At 36.8% G+C, this 17737-nt stretch overlaps 1 protein-coding gene across 4 annotated transcripts in view; it reads right to left on the minus strand.

Moving 5' to 3' along the window:
* Nucleotides 1-17737, minus strand: part of SNTG1 (syntrophin gamma 1) — a 916326-nt gene that overhangs the window by 198138 nt on the left and 700451 nt on the right. For all 4 annotated transcript variants that reach the window (XM_040487820.1, XM_040487818.1, XM_040487819.1 and 1 more), the window contains 2 exons: nt 16520-16602; nt 9736-9866 (listed from right to left, as the gene is read on the minus strand). In XM_040487820.1, the coding sequence (XP_040343754.1) occupies nt 9736-9866; nt 16520-16602 (214 nt within the window). The remainder of the gene's footprint in view (nt 1-9735; nt 9867-16519; nt 16603-17737) is intronic.

A 17737-nucleotide genomic window follows, 5' to 3' on the forward strand; every position in this document is an offset into this window, starting at 1 on the left:
AGGTGAGAAATGAAATAAGTAGGGAATATATGACAAGATAACTTTCCCAAGGCTGAAAAAACTATGCAAAGTTGGTCCAGAGTCATCCAAAAGAAGTTTTAGCTTTTCCAGAGAGAGAGAGAGAGAGAGAGTTATCTATCATTTTTTTTAAAAAAACACCTTATCCATTTTATTTATTTATCTATTTATTTATTTATTATTTTTATTATATTTTTTTCTTTGAGAGAGAGAGAATCTAAAGCAGGATGCACACTCAGCACAGAACCCGACATGGGGCTCTACCCCATGACCCTGGGATCATGACCTGAGCCAAAATCAAGAGTCGGACACTCACCAGACTAAACCACCCAGGCTCCCCAAGAGAGTTATATGTCTTGAAGAAGTTATTGCACTTTCTCCCTTAACCCCACAGGACAATTTTGTAGGAAGAGGTATTAGAAGGGGTTATGGAGTGGACAAGATTGCCAGTTGACACACAAGCTAGATCCAGGCTATTGAAGGCTCCTTACCCCCTGCCTTGTCCTAGGAATGTACGTTCTGCCCACCATTCCCTCAGTGAGAACTGTTCCAGGGATATCGCCTTGAGAAAGTATGGTGTTGTTGAAACCATCTGGATGGTATGCATGACTGAACTCAATTAAAGCCTGCATATCAACTTTAAGATTCTGTTGGGTGGGTGCAGAGATCTATTCATTTTGCAGCCACCCAAGACAAACCTCGTAAGTAAGTTCCTTTTCTTATTAAACCTGCCAGCCACCAATTTGGAGTGGTCTTCCTCGTTCTTAGGTCTTTCCTTGCCCTTCATGTAAGGGGGCCAGTTTGTAAACCAAGGGTGAGGAAGTGGAGTATATATGAAGATTGTGCTAGACAAAGGGATACTTGTATGGCTCATGGATAGGTGAAATCAAGTAAGATCTTAATGTTAATTATTTTTTGAAAATCATAGGTTGTTCCTATGGTTTACATGAAGCACTGTCTTTGTAGACCTGTTGGCCTATCCGTGAAAGTGGAAGAGTCAAGCAGTTCAGTCACACTGGATCCATGTGTATGGGACCCCATGTAACAGGAGAACAATGGAATAGGAAGGGTAATGATACACCCAAATGGAGCTATTTCACTTCTAGCCTCTCTGGTATTGACTCCTTCTCCTCAGTCAGTAACCATGACTTGACCATGATGTGCCTTGAATTTCATGTCCCTCTTTCCCCCCTCATCATGTTAGCATATCCCTTACACACTGTTTCCCTTTCTTTACTGTCAATATTTTTCTTACAACCAACTATTTTTCAATCCAATTCACTCCAGAAATGATTCCAGCCTATGTCACTCCAAAATTAATCACTTTTTGAGTCCTTTCAGTATTTCTTTTCTGTAGTTGGTACAACCAACCACTCTCTTCACCTTAAAACCCTGTTTACAATATATTCTGTTTTTATAGTATTATAGTTAGGCCTCTTCTTCCCACTATTTATCTTTTCTATTTTATGCAATCACCTGTTCTGCTTCCTCCTGAGATGCCCTAAACTATACATTCCTAGAAAGTCCCATCCTTCTGGGGCGCCTGGGTGGCGCAGTCGGTTAAGCGTCCAACTTCAGCCAGGTCACGATCTCGCGGTTCGTGAATTCGAGCCCCGCGTCAGGCTCTGGGCTGATGGCTCGGAGCCTGGAGCCTGTTTCCGATTCCGTGTCTCCCTCTCTCTCTGCCCCTCCCCCGTTCATGCTCTGTCTCTCTCTGTCCCAAAAATAAATAAAAAACGTTGAAAAAAAAATTAAAAAAAAAAAAGTCCCATCCTTCAATGAGCAATCATGAACCGAGTGTAGACTTGAGCTACATTCGTATTTGTCCTTATCATTACAATTCATTTGATAAGACTCTTGCATGGCAAACGAAAGTTCTCACAATCCCCATCCTTGTTCTCTGCTTGGATACTAAACTTCATATATAGATGCCTAAAAAAATGGCACCAACTCAAATATCCTCACCTCAGAAGAAAAAGGCTGAACACTCTCAGAAAGGCAAGAGTGATTCTGCTGGAATCCATTTAGAAACCCATTGGAATTTCTAAATGTAACCATGTAAATCGAGAGACTTTATTTCACTGCTATTGATTTCCATACTGTTTGAAAAGCATGCAGTAGATGATAGTCCTCCTCAAAAACAGAGATGGAATTCCTCCTCATTAAAACAAATTTAATAAGCATTTATTGAGTGCTCTTGAGCCATAAAGCATACTAAGCACTGAATGATACATGGAGATAAATACTATTTTTCTAAAATTCAAATATATATAGTACATCATATACAGATAAAATTATATACTCAATATATTCAATTTTCTCATATAAGGAAAATTAAGCATAATTAAAAATAGACAAAATTCCCACAACCTCTACTTCCCATTCTAATACCCCAACATTACAATTTTCTGCAATATTATGACACTTCAGAATTGAAATCTGATATATATATTTCTAAATCAGGGTCATTACCATAGATGAACATAAACTGTTCTATCACTGATAAAACCATTGTGACGTTTTAATTCATGCCTACACAGTAGTAGATGACAGTGACACAACTTTGTTGCAATTAAATATGAGAGGTATTTTATCACTGAAGTTAAAATTATGGGCCTTGGCAAAACCAACCTACAAATAACATCCCAGGTTTTGAACCAAGATAAATAATTTCCTATATTTGTCATCATTGGCCAGTAATTTATCCTTTTTTTTTTTTTCTCCTCACTCTTGAAATTGCCACTGGCCTGTGAGCTCCTTCAGGGAAAGAAGCAAACACAACACCTCCTCTTACAGATATTAAATCAATATTTATTGAGTGAATGAATGAACAATAAATTAGCTCTTGAATCTGAATTGCTGTGCAATCCACTCTGAATAGTGCTATGTTTATAACTGCTTATTACTGTAATATTTATTGAGTGTAATTAATTCAATTGCTAAAAGCAGCTGATGTATTGTGGCACCATAAAAATAAAAACGTAGTGAGTCATCTGGACTCATCCAAACAAGTTATTTTTTCTCATAAATTGTTTTAGCTAAGTGATTCCACATCATGTAAATGTATAATTTTTTTAAAGTAAAACAAAACAAAACAAACACATGTATTAAATATATATATATATATCTCATTAATAGAAATATTAAGAGAGTTGTTAAAGCAGAAGAAAAATAAAACCAAAAGAAGAAACAAATAAAAACAGGAAGATTAAAAGTAGGATGCATTTGAAGAGTTACATGAAAATAATAATATAATATCTTGAGTAATTTAAAATACATGTATAATTGAAATCATATCAGAAATATGTCCATCGATAGGAAAGGAAAAAAGGAGTTAAAGTGTTCTAAGTTTTTAACATTTTCCTAAGAAAGAAAAATTAGTAAATGGTATTTAACTCCAATAACCATGCGTGTATGGTACTACAGTCTGAAGGTTTGTGTCCTCTGCTTCCCCATGCCCAAACTTTACATGTTGGAATCTTAATGACTAATGTGATGGCAGTGGTAGGTGGAGCCTTTGGGAGATGCTTAAGCCATAAGAGTGGAGCTCTTGTGAATGAGATTAGTGTTTTATAAAAGAAGCTTCAGAGAAATCCCTAGCTCCTTCCACCTTGTGTGGACACAGAGAGAAGACGACATATTTGAATGAGGAAGAGGGCCTTCATCATAGAATTCTACCATGATGGTAACTTGATCTTGGATTTCCAGCCTCCAGAACCGCGTGAGAAATAAATTTCTGCTGTTTATAAGTCACCCAGTCTGTGGTATTTTGTTATTGTAGCTTTGATGGACTATGATATATGGTGTAATGTTTAGGCAATAACTAAAACAAACAAAAAAGGATATATATGTGTACACACACACACACACACACACAGATATATATGTCAATATTATAGAGGAAACAAAAATAATAAAAAAAATAATTGTTCCAAAAATGTTTTAAAGATAAAGGGAATAAAATACAGAAACTAGTGTGTTGAGACAAAGAACTCTCTTCTTGAATATAAATAAAACTCTCAAACCTGAACAGTAAAAAAATAAGTTAATTACAATATAGTCAAAGGACAAAAGAAATTTCACCAGAAAGGATTTTGTGGAAAGGAGGCACATGAAAAGAAGTTCAACATCATTAGAACACACAAATTCAGGTCACAAAGATACATTGCTACATACCTATCAGAATGCAAACTAAAAAGATGGCAACAATACCAAATATTGGCAAAGAGGTAGAGAAACTAGATCATGCATGCAATGCTGGTGGGAATTTAAAATGGTACAGCCATTCAAAAAAATAATGTACCTATTTCTTACCAAACTAAATATACTGTTAGCACACAAGTCAACAATTGAGCTCTTGAGCATTTCCCCAAAGAAACGAAAATGTATGTTCACATAAAAATGTATACACAAATGTTTATAGCATTTTAATTTAGAATAGCCCAAAACTGGAACAACCCAGATATCCTTCAAGGAGTGAATATTTTTAATGTAGTATATCCATACCATGGGATACTATGAGAAATTAACAACAAATGAGCAGTAGAAAAATGCAACAACTTGGAAGAATTACTAGAGAATGATGCTGAGTAAGAAAATTCAATCCATTAAGTTTACAAAATGTAAGATTCCATTTAGATAATGTTCTTAAAATGACATAATAATTGAGGTGAAGAACAGATTAACAAGTTGTCAGAGGTCAGGGACATGCTGGGGGAGGATGAATATGACATGGTTACAGAAAGGTAACAGAAAGGTTCTTACAGTTCTCTTGGAGCAATTCTGGGTTGCGACTATGATGGTGGATAAGAGAATGTGAACATGAGAACAAATTCTGTAGAATTACACAACACACACAGACGCGCGCGTGCACACACACACACACACACGTGAATTCTGAATGAGTGGTGGATTTTATCCATTTCCTGAACTTGGTATGGGACTACAGTTTTGCAAGAAGTTACACCATTTGGGAAAATGGGTAGGGGGTAAAGAGAATCTCTATTTCTTACAACTATATGTGAAAGTGCAGTTATCTCAAGATAAAATGTTTAATCATAAAAAACAAAAAAAATGAAAGTGTTGAACAGAAAACAAATACTAAGATGGTAGATATAATCCAACTAGAAGATCAAGGTTGTTATTTTGAATTAAAAAAAGAAATACAAGAAAAAATATATACAGCTTAGAAAGGACACATTTTGAAGAGTAAGACTAATCAAAGTTGAAAGAAATGGATAAAAGAATATATAACGTAAATATTCGCCAGTAGTTCTTTGGTGTAATTCTTGAAAACAAGAAATAGTTTCAGAGATAGAGGATATTTCATAATGATAAAAGGGTGATATATCAAAAAGTCATAAAGTTCTAAATCTATTTATATCAAATAATATAAAATTAAATGTATACAGTAAATATTGACATACTAAAAGAAGAAACACACAGAGCTGCCATCACAGTGGGAGACTGAAATGCACTTTCTCAATATCTCATACAATAAACAGACAAAAACACCGTTAATGATAACACCATTAATGATACAGAGGATCAGAACCCTTAGTGAAAAAATATGACCTAGTTAAAATACGTATGATACTGCACTAAAGTAAATGACAGCACACATTCTTTCAAATGCATATGGAATGTTTGCCAAAACTATTCATATACTGGGTGAAATCAAGTCTCAATAAGTATCAAAGGATTGAAATTATTCAGCATGAAATTATATAGGAAAGCAATAACAAAAGAGATAAGTATAAAATCCTAAAATATTCTGAAATCCTGCAACACACTTTTAGACAGTCCACATGTCAAAGAAATAATTGTAACAAAAATTAGAAAATATTACTAAATGAATACTAAAAAAACAAATCCATGAATATCAACACTTGTGGCTTTCCAATTCTGGCTAAGGCAGAATAGCCCCATTCCTCCCAAATGCTCCTTAACAAACCAACAAACATTGGACATAGTCCAAAAACAAATATAGATGGTCCACGAAAGGTAAAGGATAAGACTGATGGCCTAGGACTTAGGGACTTGAGGAATAACAAGGTGGTAAGTCTCACGGGGTTTCTTATTGCCTCCCATACATCCTAGACTGTGTGCTCTAGAAGTCTGCAATCCAGAATCACTAACAGCAAGACCAAAAATAAACAAACAAACAAAAAAACAAACAAAAAATGGTTCCAGAAAAGTCTGTTCTCCCTAAAGGACTAAGACATGAGTGGGCCAACTGCATTCAATCTTTTTGGCAACATGTCCTAACTCGATCAAGCATCAAGAGAGGCAGTGTCCCTTTTTCCCAGGTTTCAGCAGGGCCAAGCAGGGGGCTGTCTTCCACGCATCCTCTAATTGTCCCAGCTGGTGGTGCTCCAGGGGACGAGCAGGAAGCTGATCCTCACCTAGAAGAAGCAGGCAGCATTCCCATTTCCCTTGGGGTAATGTCAGTGGGGTCAGTGGGGTCCAGTGGGAAGTTCAATCCCCACACCCACCCTGTGGCAATTAAACTGAGTGAGGTGGTGTAAGATGGGGTGAATCAGTACTCTGCCTCTCCTCCATGTTGACTACCATGGCTCAGCAGGAAGCTCAGCCTCCACTCCTACCTGTCATCACCAAGGTGTAGTGAGGTGATGGGAGGTTGGCCTCCTTCCCTCGGCTTTCCCTCCGTCTCCTCCTGTCTGTCAGCAGGATCTCACTATGGAGAGTGATGCTTCTACCAACGTCCTATAGCTACAAAGCCACAAACATCAGCCCCACTCACCCACCCTCCCAGGGGGCAGCAGGGCCAACCAGGGAGATAAGTTGACACCCCACTCAAGGGCGATGTGTGATGGGGTTGGCATCTGACTTTCACCAGGATTTAGGGAGCGCGACTGAGGGGTGTGACAGACCTGCACTTCAGTCATCTTCATCGAGGTAGTATGAGCAGGCATTCAGGGAGTGTAACACACATACCCACCCAGCCCTCACACTACACGGCAACAAAGGGGTTGCCTGCTGTGAAAAGGAGACTATAGAGAATCCAGAATCTCATAATTTAATATGCAAAATGTCCAGGATGAAATTTGTAAAAAAATCACTAGTTTTACCAAAGCCAGGAAAATCACAACTTCAATGAGAGAAGATAATCCAAAGACACCAATACTGAGAGGAATAAGGTGTTTAAATTATCTGAAAAGTATTTTAACGTAGTCATCATAAAAGTGCTTCAAGAGCAATCACAAGTGCTCTCGAAACAAATAAAAAATAGAAAATTTCAGCCAGAAAAAGAATATGTAGACACACACACACACACACACACACACACACACACACACAAATGGACATGATAAAACTGAAAAACACACCACCACCACCAACAAAAAAATCATGCTGAAGGGGCTCAATAGCAGAATGGAAACTAAGAGGATAGAATCAGAGAATTTAGGGGCACCTGGGTGGCTCAGTTGGTTAAGCATCTGACTTCGGTTCAGGTCATGATCTCACATGAGTTCTAGCCCCAAGTCAGGCTCTGTGCTGATAGCTCAGAGCCTGGAACCTGCTTCAGATTCTGTGTCTCTCTCTCTTTCTGCCCCTCCCCGACTTGTACTCTCTCAAAAATAAATAAAACATTAAAAATAATAAAAATAAAAGAATCAGAGAACTTAAAGATAGATCAATAGAATTTGCCCATTCTGTTTAGCAGAAAGAAAATTGACTTAAAACCAGAAGAATAGGGGGCGCCTGGGTGGCTCAGTTGGTTAAATGTCCAACTCTTGATTTTGGCTCAGGTCACAATCTCATGGTTCTTGAGAACCACATCAGGCTCCATGTTGACAGAGTGGAGGCTGCTTGGGATTCTCTCTCTCTCTCTGCCCCTCCCCTGCTCAAACTTTTTCTCTCTCAAAATAAATAAACTTTCAAAAAGAAATATTAATTTTCAGGGATCTGTAGAAGAATAATGCAAGATCTAACATTGTATCAACAAAGTGACAGAAGGAGAGAGGAGGGATTGGGACTGAGAAAGTATTTAAAAAAATGACATCCACAATTTGCTGAAGGTCACAAACATACAGATTTAAGAAGCTGAACGAAGCCAGGAGAGAATTAACCCAAAGAAATCCATGCAAAGACACATTACAATTAAACTTCTGAAAACAAAAACAAAAACAAAAAAGAAAAAAAAAACAAAAATAAAACTTTGAAAACAGCAAGAGAGAAAGAACATATTATTCACAGGGAAGCACCAATTTGAATGCCCAGGGAGGTGCAAAGGCAGTGCACAGCATTTTTCAGATATAAGGCAAGAATTATCAACTCCGATTTCTATATCCAGGGAAACTATCCTTTGGAATGAAGATAAAATAAAGAGATATTCTCAGACAAAGGAAATTAAGAGAATTTGATACTATTAAACTACCTTTAAAGAAGGGCTAAAAAAAAAAAAAAACAACTTTAAGTAGGAAGGAAATGGTAACAGAAGGCTTAGAACTTTAAATAACTTTCCATTAAGGTTTTAAGATAATTTCTGATGACTGAAGCTAAAACCATAATGTCACCTGATATGGTGCTTGATATCTGTATAAGTAATTAAGATAATTATACTTACAAAGTAGGGGGGATGCAGGAAACTAAATGGAAGTAATGTTTCTGTACGTCATTCAAAGTGATAAATCATCAATACTTGTGATGTGAATCTGTATGTATATTTTAGTGCCTTGAGCAACCACTCAGAAAACTATACCAAATGATACACTCAAAAGCAATGCAAATAAATCAAGATATAATCCTGAAATTTGTGAGTATAGCTAAAGCAGACTTTGATGGAAACGTGCACTGCTGACTACATATATTAGCAAAGAAAGTCTGAAAAATTAATGATCACACCAAAGGTTGCCAAACTATGGCCTATAGATCAAATGTAGCCTGCCACCTTTTTTATAAATAAAGTTTTATTGGAATCCAGCCATACCCATTCATTTATATAATGTCTGTGGCTGTTTTCATGAAACAAAGGCAGAATTCAATAGTTGTGCCAGAGATATTAAGGCCTTTCAAGGCCTAAAATATTTACTATACCACTTGTTACAGAGAAGTTTCTGGATCTCTAGAACATCCAACTCAAGAAACTAGAACAAAAAGTCAAGCCTAAGAACTTATGGAATGAAAGCAATCAAGAAAGAAGCAGAAACTCATTATTTATAATACATACACATAATGAAGAGCTTCAACAAAACCCCAGATTAGGCTTTTGAAAAAATAAATGAATAAAAGTTACAACCCCATGGCAAAAACCACCAAGACAAAAAGAGAGGAAAATATTCAAGAATGAAAAGGACATCACTTAGGGTCTACACTTATTTAAAAAGATAATAATATGAGAATAGTATCAAGTACATGAAGATAAATCCTGCTATCTAAAAGAACTATACAATTTCCTTGAAAAAAATAACATTAAAACTAAGATAAATAAACAAAACCCAATAAAACCATATCCATTAAGGACACTGAATCCATTATAGCAAGTTAGTAGCAGAGTCAGGGCATTAACTGGATGTCTTTTATCATCAGATTCATAAATGTTTGAGTTACACTATTGGTTTTTTTTTTTTAGTTCTTCTTGCTACCATTAGAAATGCGCTGCGAATAGAAATCGTAAGCCATATGATGTTAAAAGTTTGGTTGCAGGCCTCTTTTCAGTGAACAGAAAATCAGAACTCACTGGCATGAACTCACCGACTCAAGTCTGTCCCAGGCACATACTGAGAGAAACGTGAATGAAGCAGTGGGATCAGCCTAAGGTCACACCATCGTTTTTCCCATCTCAAGCCTGGAGATGTTGGCCAGGACGAACATGACAACGTGTCCTGAAAGAATACAAACAATCAGTATTGGTTTCTTCTTTTTTTTTTTTGTTTTTCATTTCTGTGTTTTGAGTTCCTATGTTATGAATACTTTCCATTTGATGGATCGTTTTTCCCCCCAAATAATCAAAAGACATTTATAGGATGCCTCAGAAAGGAATCCATATTCATCACCAATAACTTTGTATTTTTAACTTCCTTATTAACAGAATTATATAAGAAAATGAGGAGGGAATAATGGAGATGAAGAATGGCAGGGAAAGCCTATGAAAAAATGGAGTGGGGAGAAGGGAGAAAAAAATAAAAGGGTGACAGAACTCAATTCATTCAGGAATGGAAATATGGGCCAAGTTACAAGGAAGTAATGAGTGACAAATATAAGAATAAGTTGTCGTTCATTCAATTACCCAATATTTTCTGAGTATTGGCTAAGCGCTAAACAGTGTTATACATGCTCGTAATTTATCAGTTACTTGTAAATATTTTTGAGTAGAATGAATTTCTTATAAAACAACTTTTAAAAACTACTCACGGAAATCTCTGTCCAGTGTTTTAACTTCAAGTTTATAAAATGTTTGTATGTTCTTATATTGTGTTAAATTGATGTTAAATCAACCACTGCTGGTTTAAAATTACATGTATTTTAAGTTTCATTAAAAGGCTGGGTCTTTTGGGGTTCCTGGGTGGCTCAGTCGGTTGAGCGTCTGACTTCGGCTCAGGTCATGATCTCACGGTCCGTGAGTTCGAGCCTCACGTCGGGCTCTGACAGCTCAGAGCCTGGAGCCTGCTTCAGATTCTGTCTCCCTTTCTCTCTGCCCCTCCCCTACTCATGCTCTGTCTCTGTCTGTCTCTCTTTCTCTGTCTCTCTGTCTCTGTCAAAAATAAATAAACATTAAAAAATTTAAAAAAAAAAAGAACTTTGGGTCTTTTTCCTTATGTATAGAAGAAACATATATTTGAATAAAATTTGATTTTTTCACACTTGATGATGATCCACGCTTCTTTCATTATTTCAGCTTTACTTTACAATTTCTTCCTGGCAGCAGTACCTGGAATAATCTTGATATTTAAGTTTGCATGGATTGTAAGGGCCAAGGCATGATCTGATTTCTTTATGTTCTATAGATTCTATACTTTTTGAGTGATGATGTTAGGAAATTCTATTTTAGTCTAGATTTTGAAACTCCATTAGTCTCAATATTATCATTAACATTTTTTTAAAGATTTTATTTTTAAGTAATTTCTACACCCAACAGGGGGTTCAAACCCAGAACTCGGAGATCAAGAGTCCCAGGATCCCCTGACTAAGCCAGTCAAGCACCTCTAACATTTTAAGGTATTAATTTCTTCAAAATTGCTTCCACTGTTTTCACTAAAGGTCACATGCTGTTTGGCATTATTATGTTAATGCACCCACTGTGCCAATAAATATCCACTAAATCCTTCCAGTTGTTGAGGACACTGGGTAGGAAGGCAAGGGCAGCCTTGCTAAGACCATCCAGTGAGGGGCCCCCTACTGGTGATTGGTCTCCAAGACACCTAGTTTTTAATGCTTATCTTGTGACTGCAAAGGCACAAACGTAGGTTTCATGTTAATCCTGCTTCTGGCCTTGATGTCTCATGTTATAGACGGTCACCATGTGAAATGAGGTCACTTAGGTGGCAGTATACAACAGGGTGACGAAGGCTCAGGCTCGGAATCAGAATCAGATCACCTGGGTTCCAAAATGCCAATTTCCCAACTGACGAGTCCTTTAACCGCGGAGCAATTTATTTAAATGATCTGTGTTTTATTGTGCCTATCTCCAACGATAAGCTTGTTAAAAGGCTCCTCTTACAAAAGAAAAACCTAAAGCTTTTTTTAAGCCATTAAATTATTGCTTCCCCACCTTTTCTGCATGAAGGCACTCGAAGAAATAATGATCCTGAGTAACATACTAGGGTACGTAGACTAGGTTTCTGTGGTCAGAGCAGACTATAGGGAATGAGAGTGTCCCAGGGTCTACCAATGACTATTAAGCACATATCAGAGTATGTGTGGAACCCACTCACAGGACCCCATGCACACGGGGCTCTCCTAAGAAATTTTACAGTAAATAATTGACCCAAGTCAGCCAGGCTGCAAATGACAGTGCTAGGCAGATCCACTCGGCTCTACATCTTTACGATTCTAGGGCCATCACGTCTCTCATCGCACAACATTTACCAGTCATACTTGCAAGTGAAACTATGCAAAGAATAATTAGAATTTTTGTCATGATTGTTTCACTCTCTGGCTACATGATTCTAGCAAATTATTTAAAGATGATGGTTCCTCTTCTTTCTTGAAAAGTACAAATAGTCCCCCTCACTTTATATGTTCCTCAAACAAATGACATAGAAACCGTAACAGAACATAATGACTGAAGCGATGGATTATTGAGGACAATGGTAATCACCAACACACGAGTATGGTAAGTTTTATATGACTTCATAGTCTTCTATGAACATATGAAATGAAATATTTCAAGTATGAAAATACGTGTGAAATTTGACACGTCTTTGATGTAGCACTGCACCTTGATACTTTCATGAACAAAGTTGCCATTGTCACTTTCTTTTATATTGCCTCCTTATAAAACATATGAAATAAGTCCCACTTCAGCTACTGAAACTTTCAGTTTTAATTTCATTTTATAGATCTTTTATTTATAATGGAATATATAGTGCTCTTTGAAGATTATTTATCTTTAATTGTGAAAGTTGAATAAAATTTTCTTTCTAGTTTTTTCTTTAATAGTAGTCTTAGGGTTGTTTTTAATTATATATGAGCTAGAACCAACATTTTTTTTAATTTCAAGGATCATAACTACTTTTCAGGAGCTTTGTTCTTCAATGTCAAGAATGTTGTTTCTTAGAATATTAATAATGTGAATGGAAAAGTAATATTTAGATATTCTTTGCTTTAAAATAGATTCTTTTCCCCAAAGTTAACACATTTTAAAGTATATTGCCATGCAATTGCCACTCAAGAATAGCATCATACCAAAATAGAATCGAATACAGAGCAAAATGCTGATCCGGATTTTGTTAAGGACTTGGCATAAAAAAAATATTCATTAAAGGTATACAGTTATGAAAAACATTTCTCAGAATTTGGTTAGCTAATTATCTGAATTTAAGTCTTCTGGTGGACACAAAACAAATTCTTTTTTTTTTTTTTTTTTCATATTGGCTGGCAAACCAAAGGACTCTTTTATCCCCTAAAATTGGTGACCTGGGGTCCTTATAAGGACTAGACTATATTTTTAGTAAGAAGATGGGGTAATGTTAAAATATTTTCCCATATGCTTAAAATGCTGTTTCAGAAAACAAAACTCATGCCTACTTACTCAAAATTTGCTTCAGAGAATAAGTAAGGCATAGGAATTAAAACAATGGGTTGCCTCGTCTAGGATAGACTTAAAGATTTAGACACATCAGAGAACTGAATGTTTCTCTCCAGGAGACTATTTATAACGTGCACACATTCTGTGGAAAATATGTCTCATAGCACATACTGCCTTCCCAGTTCTCACTGTTCATTTATTTACTGATGGGTCACAAGAAAGCATGCCTTTGACTGCTCCTAATTTTATAAATCTTTGAGAAGCAATATCCTCTACTCTCCACACCTTATAGAAGAGAAACACAGGACAGCACCCGGCTGGGTAAGTCGGTATGAGCTGATCGGGCCTGAACCCTTATTCCATGATAGGCATCAGAACAAAATTTGGTTTGTGGTCCCTCAATGTTTGTTGAGCTCAATCAAGTCCGATATTCCAAGTCTCTAGGAGCCCTTGTCTCTGATATCAGAAGGCTAGATCCGTTGTTCTTTTTCTGCTTCTATCATAGTTAATTTTATGCATTTGTCTATAGATCTGAATTTTAAACTTTCTGGGTCAGGAAACACAATTAACTTCTCCCCATGGTACCTAAAGAAGTGTTTCCAAAAAGTAGGTTCTCAGCAAAAATTCATTTAATTGAAACACATTGATTTTTTTTTAAATTTAATGCACTCTATGTCAATTTACATATGTTTGGATCTTTATTCTCTAAAATCATGGTGAGTATCATGAATTCGCTTGCGCTTAAAGATCTTCAGGGATGTCAAAATAATGTTCAACCCTAAGCTAAAAGCAAAACAAAAGGCCTCTTGAAAATGGAAAGACATAATCCCTGTAAGGAAAATTTATGACAATTTTTTTTTTTATTTTATATAGCTGGGTTTACTTGGAACAGTCATGTTATAGAATTACTGAGTGATTTTCTTGTTTTAATTATGCCTTTCTAAGGGAGGACATAATAGCAAGCAACACCATACAGGCACAGCTCATGAAATCAATTTCATACATGTTTTTATGTATGTCAGTGGGATAAGTTAAACCTGACTGATTCTTACCTATAGCCCACCCATGGTGACTTCTCTACTTCTCATTATCATAAAGGAATCCAAGGGTACAAGGACAAGAATTAGAATAAAAATATGACTAAACAGCTTCCTCCACTCTGAAGTCAAGGAGCTCTTCCTTTATGTCTGAGGAGCAGAGCTAAGATGGGGACTTTGGGTCAATGAGATGAGAAGGGAAAGTTCTCAGGAGAAACCTGTGAGGACTGAGGGAAGCAGTGGATGAGACAGGGACAACTTCGCCAGAGATGGGGACTCCTGAAGAGAGGCCTCAAGTTGTAGGCTGCAGCCATCCCCCAGGAGTGGTGATTCCAGATTCCTAGGCACAGGGTCCTTGTTACAAGAGAGGTCAGCAGTGAATGGGGCGGTTTGGGGGGCAGGTAACCAGCACTCACAGCAGCTGGGGTAGTAGGTGCATCAGCCCAGTAAAGGGGACTGGAAGGGCATCAGAAGCACCAAGAGCATCTAGATCGTAAGGAAAGAAGGTGAGTGGTTCCTGAGGTAAGACGTGAAGATTTGTTTGGAGACTGGAAGTCAACTAATTGAGAAGTGTGGTAATGGCGGCACAGAATGTATTTATTTATTTACTCATTAGGAAATCACTGTTGAAACTACTCAGATCTTGCCACCTTCTGAAGATCAGTGTTTTAAATGTCATCTAGAATGTGACAATTATTCCTCTGGTAACAAAAATAAGAGAGGAGATCGGATTAAATACACCCAGATGTGCTCGGTTGATGCAGATAGAGGTGACCCTTGGTCTTGCCAAGGGTTCCTCTTTAGGAGCAAAGAATAATAAAACTATAAAAGGACTCGGGTACCTAAGGCACGCAGGGAAAGAACAGTAGTGACGCAGTGAGGTACAATGAATGTTGGAGATGCTCAAAAGAGTAAAACGCCACAATTAGGGCAAGAATTTCAAGTGGAAGACGAACCATCCAAGTCAGAAGCTACAGGTGTTTTATAACCTAATATGCAGAATAGAAAATGAATTCCTGCTTAACCTCTGCTCTGCTGCTCTTCATGTTTGTGATCCCAGCGGAAAGTTCGACTCGCACGTAACCTGAGAAAACTGCTTTGACTTGAAGATGTGTGAACGTTTTGAAGGGTGAAATATAAGGAGTTCAAACATGTTTATTAAAAAACAAAACAAAACAAAAACAAACAAAAAAAACTTGCTTGCCCCAAACTACAAGTGGAAAAGGAAATTTAACGTTTTATTAAATGTATATAAAACAAACATGCCAATTTTATCAGTGATTAAATACATGTGTGGTTTAACATTCATTATGTTTTAATATGATGTCAGATCTTTCTCGCTTTGTGTTAATTTCCTGGTATGCCGGCAGATCGTTAAGAAATCTTACCAAAAGGAAAATTAAACAGCTACTTTCAGCTAAATGATTTCAAAGGAAAAATGATAAAAATCATGTCAAATCATTTAGAGCGTGAAATTACGTATAATATGCACTATGATAAAATGATTACATGATGTTATGTGATCTCATGAAGTTAGTCTCATTAGCGTGCAAAAGGCTTAATGCAGACCTGAGAGGAGAAAAAGGACATTAAAAAATAAATGACTGAAGCACGTGGGTAGTTCAGTCCGTTAAGCCTCCGACTTCAGCTCAGGTCATGATCTCATGGTTCATGAGTTCAAGCCCCAAGTCAGGCTCTGTGCTGACAGCCTGGAGCCTGGAGCCTGCTTCAGATTCTGTGTCTCCCTTTCTTTCTTCTCCTCCCCGGCTTGTGCTCTGTCTCTCTCTCTCTTAAAAAAAAAAACAAAAACATCAAAAAATTTTTAAAAATTAATAATTGACCTATTTATTTTTTCCTGGTTTACCTTAATTCTTTGAAGTTTACTTATTTATTTTGAGAGAGAAAGAGCACGCAAGCAGAGAAGGGGCAGAGACAGAGACGAGAGAGAGATTCCCAAGCAGGCTCCACACTGCCTGCACAGAGCTGCAGGGCTCGAACTCACCATGAGATTTGTGAGGTGGACCGAGAGTCAGATACTAAACCGACTGAGTCACCCAGATGTCCCCTGGTTTATCCTAATTCTTAAAGGATGAAGCAAACAAGGACTTCAACTATATCAGAGCAATGAGATTCGATAGCAGTTTTTGGAAAATAGGAAAACACACACACACACACACACACACACACACATATTTTCCGCCTTTCTTTGTGTTATCTCCTTATTAGTCTGAATATGCCTTGGCCATCTTACTGTATTGTTGGGATGATAGTTGAGATGCAACCCACTGTCACAAAGAGGAGAGGAGGTACCACTGCTCTGGTCACTTGGAGCACCTGCAGGAAAAAAAAAAAATCACAACACCCCACTGGTCAGAACACCAAAATATGCTAGACTGCATTCTACATTGTATTTTTCCAGATCCTCGATAATACCATGAAATCAGTTACTAAAATACATTTTTACCTCACTTCTATCAAAGCCACAGTTTTGCAAGTAGGCTAAGTGACTAAAATGGGACCCTGAAGGATACCCATGTGTTTATCTTTGATTTCAGAAACAATGTGAAGCTTTATTAATGAAAACATACAACCTTGTAGAACTGCTATTGAATTCCATTATCCCAAGTGACCTATGCTTATGACCCATACTTACAATTGTGCAGAATTTGGTTCATCTACAAAGTTCCATTCACTGTCACATTTCAACCTACTTGCAAATCATATTGGTAGTTATCATCATTTTCCATGATGCAAATAAAGTTTGCATGGGCTCTTTCTTTATAAATGTTCTAGGCATATGCTATAATTGGAAGTACCTTCACTGATGCTATCTAAATTGGTGAAATTGAAACTAAAAAGCTTCACATCAGATTCTCACGAGAAACCTAAGTACGAGTAATGGGTGTCTTAAACTCAGCTTTCACAATGCAGTAATTTTTACAGTCAGGATTAGAATTATGTATTTCTTGATTTTTGATGAATTGCGTTATTTGAAAACATTATACGTTTTGAAGGTGCAAATGTTGATAAATATGTACTATTGATATAATTGACTCCCAATTTTTATTTAAATCTTATACTTAAATTCAAACATGAGAGGTCCTAGGTGACATTCCTAACATTAACTAATGTGTTGAAAAAGGAAGTGATTTTGTTTTCCATTTTTATCACTCTAAAGTTCCATAGCTTTCCTGGTGCTAAGAAGAGGATCACAGGCTTTTCTCCAAACCAGCATGAATATAGTTTTTCTACTTTTTAAATCTTAAGCATTTCATACTTTGTTTTAGCTAATTTTTCTTTTGATGTTTATCTGCATTTTCTCTTATGAGACACTATTTTAATGCATAAACATATTACTTTCAAATTTATATCCATTTTGAGCAGAATAAAATGCTATGTCAAATTCTGTGACAGATCTAAAGCAGTCTTGTCAGTGATATTCTAAGATTTAAACGAATGCACAAAAGAA

Source organism: Herpailurus yagouaroundi, unplaced genomic scaffold (genome assembly GCF_014898765.1).
Source record: "Herpailurus yagouaroundi ecotype Mexico unplaced genomic scaffold, PumYag 165, whole genome shotgun sequence".
NCBI lineage: Eukaryota > Metazoa > Chordata > Mammalia > Carnivora > Felidae > Herpailurus > Herpailurus yagouaroundi.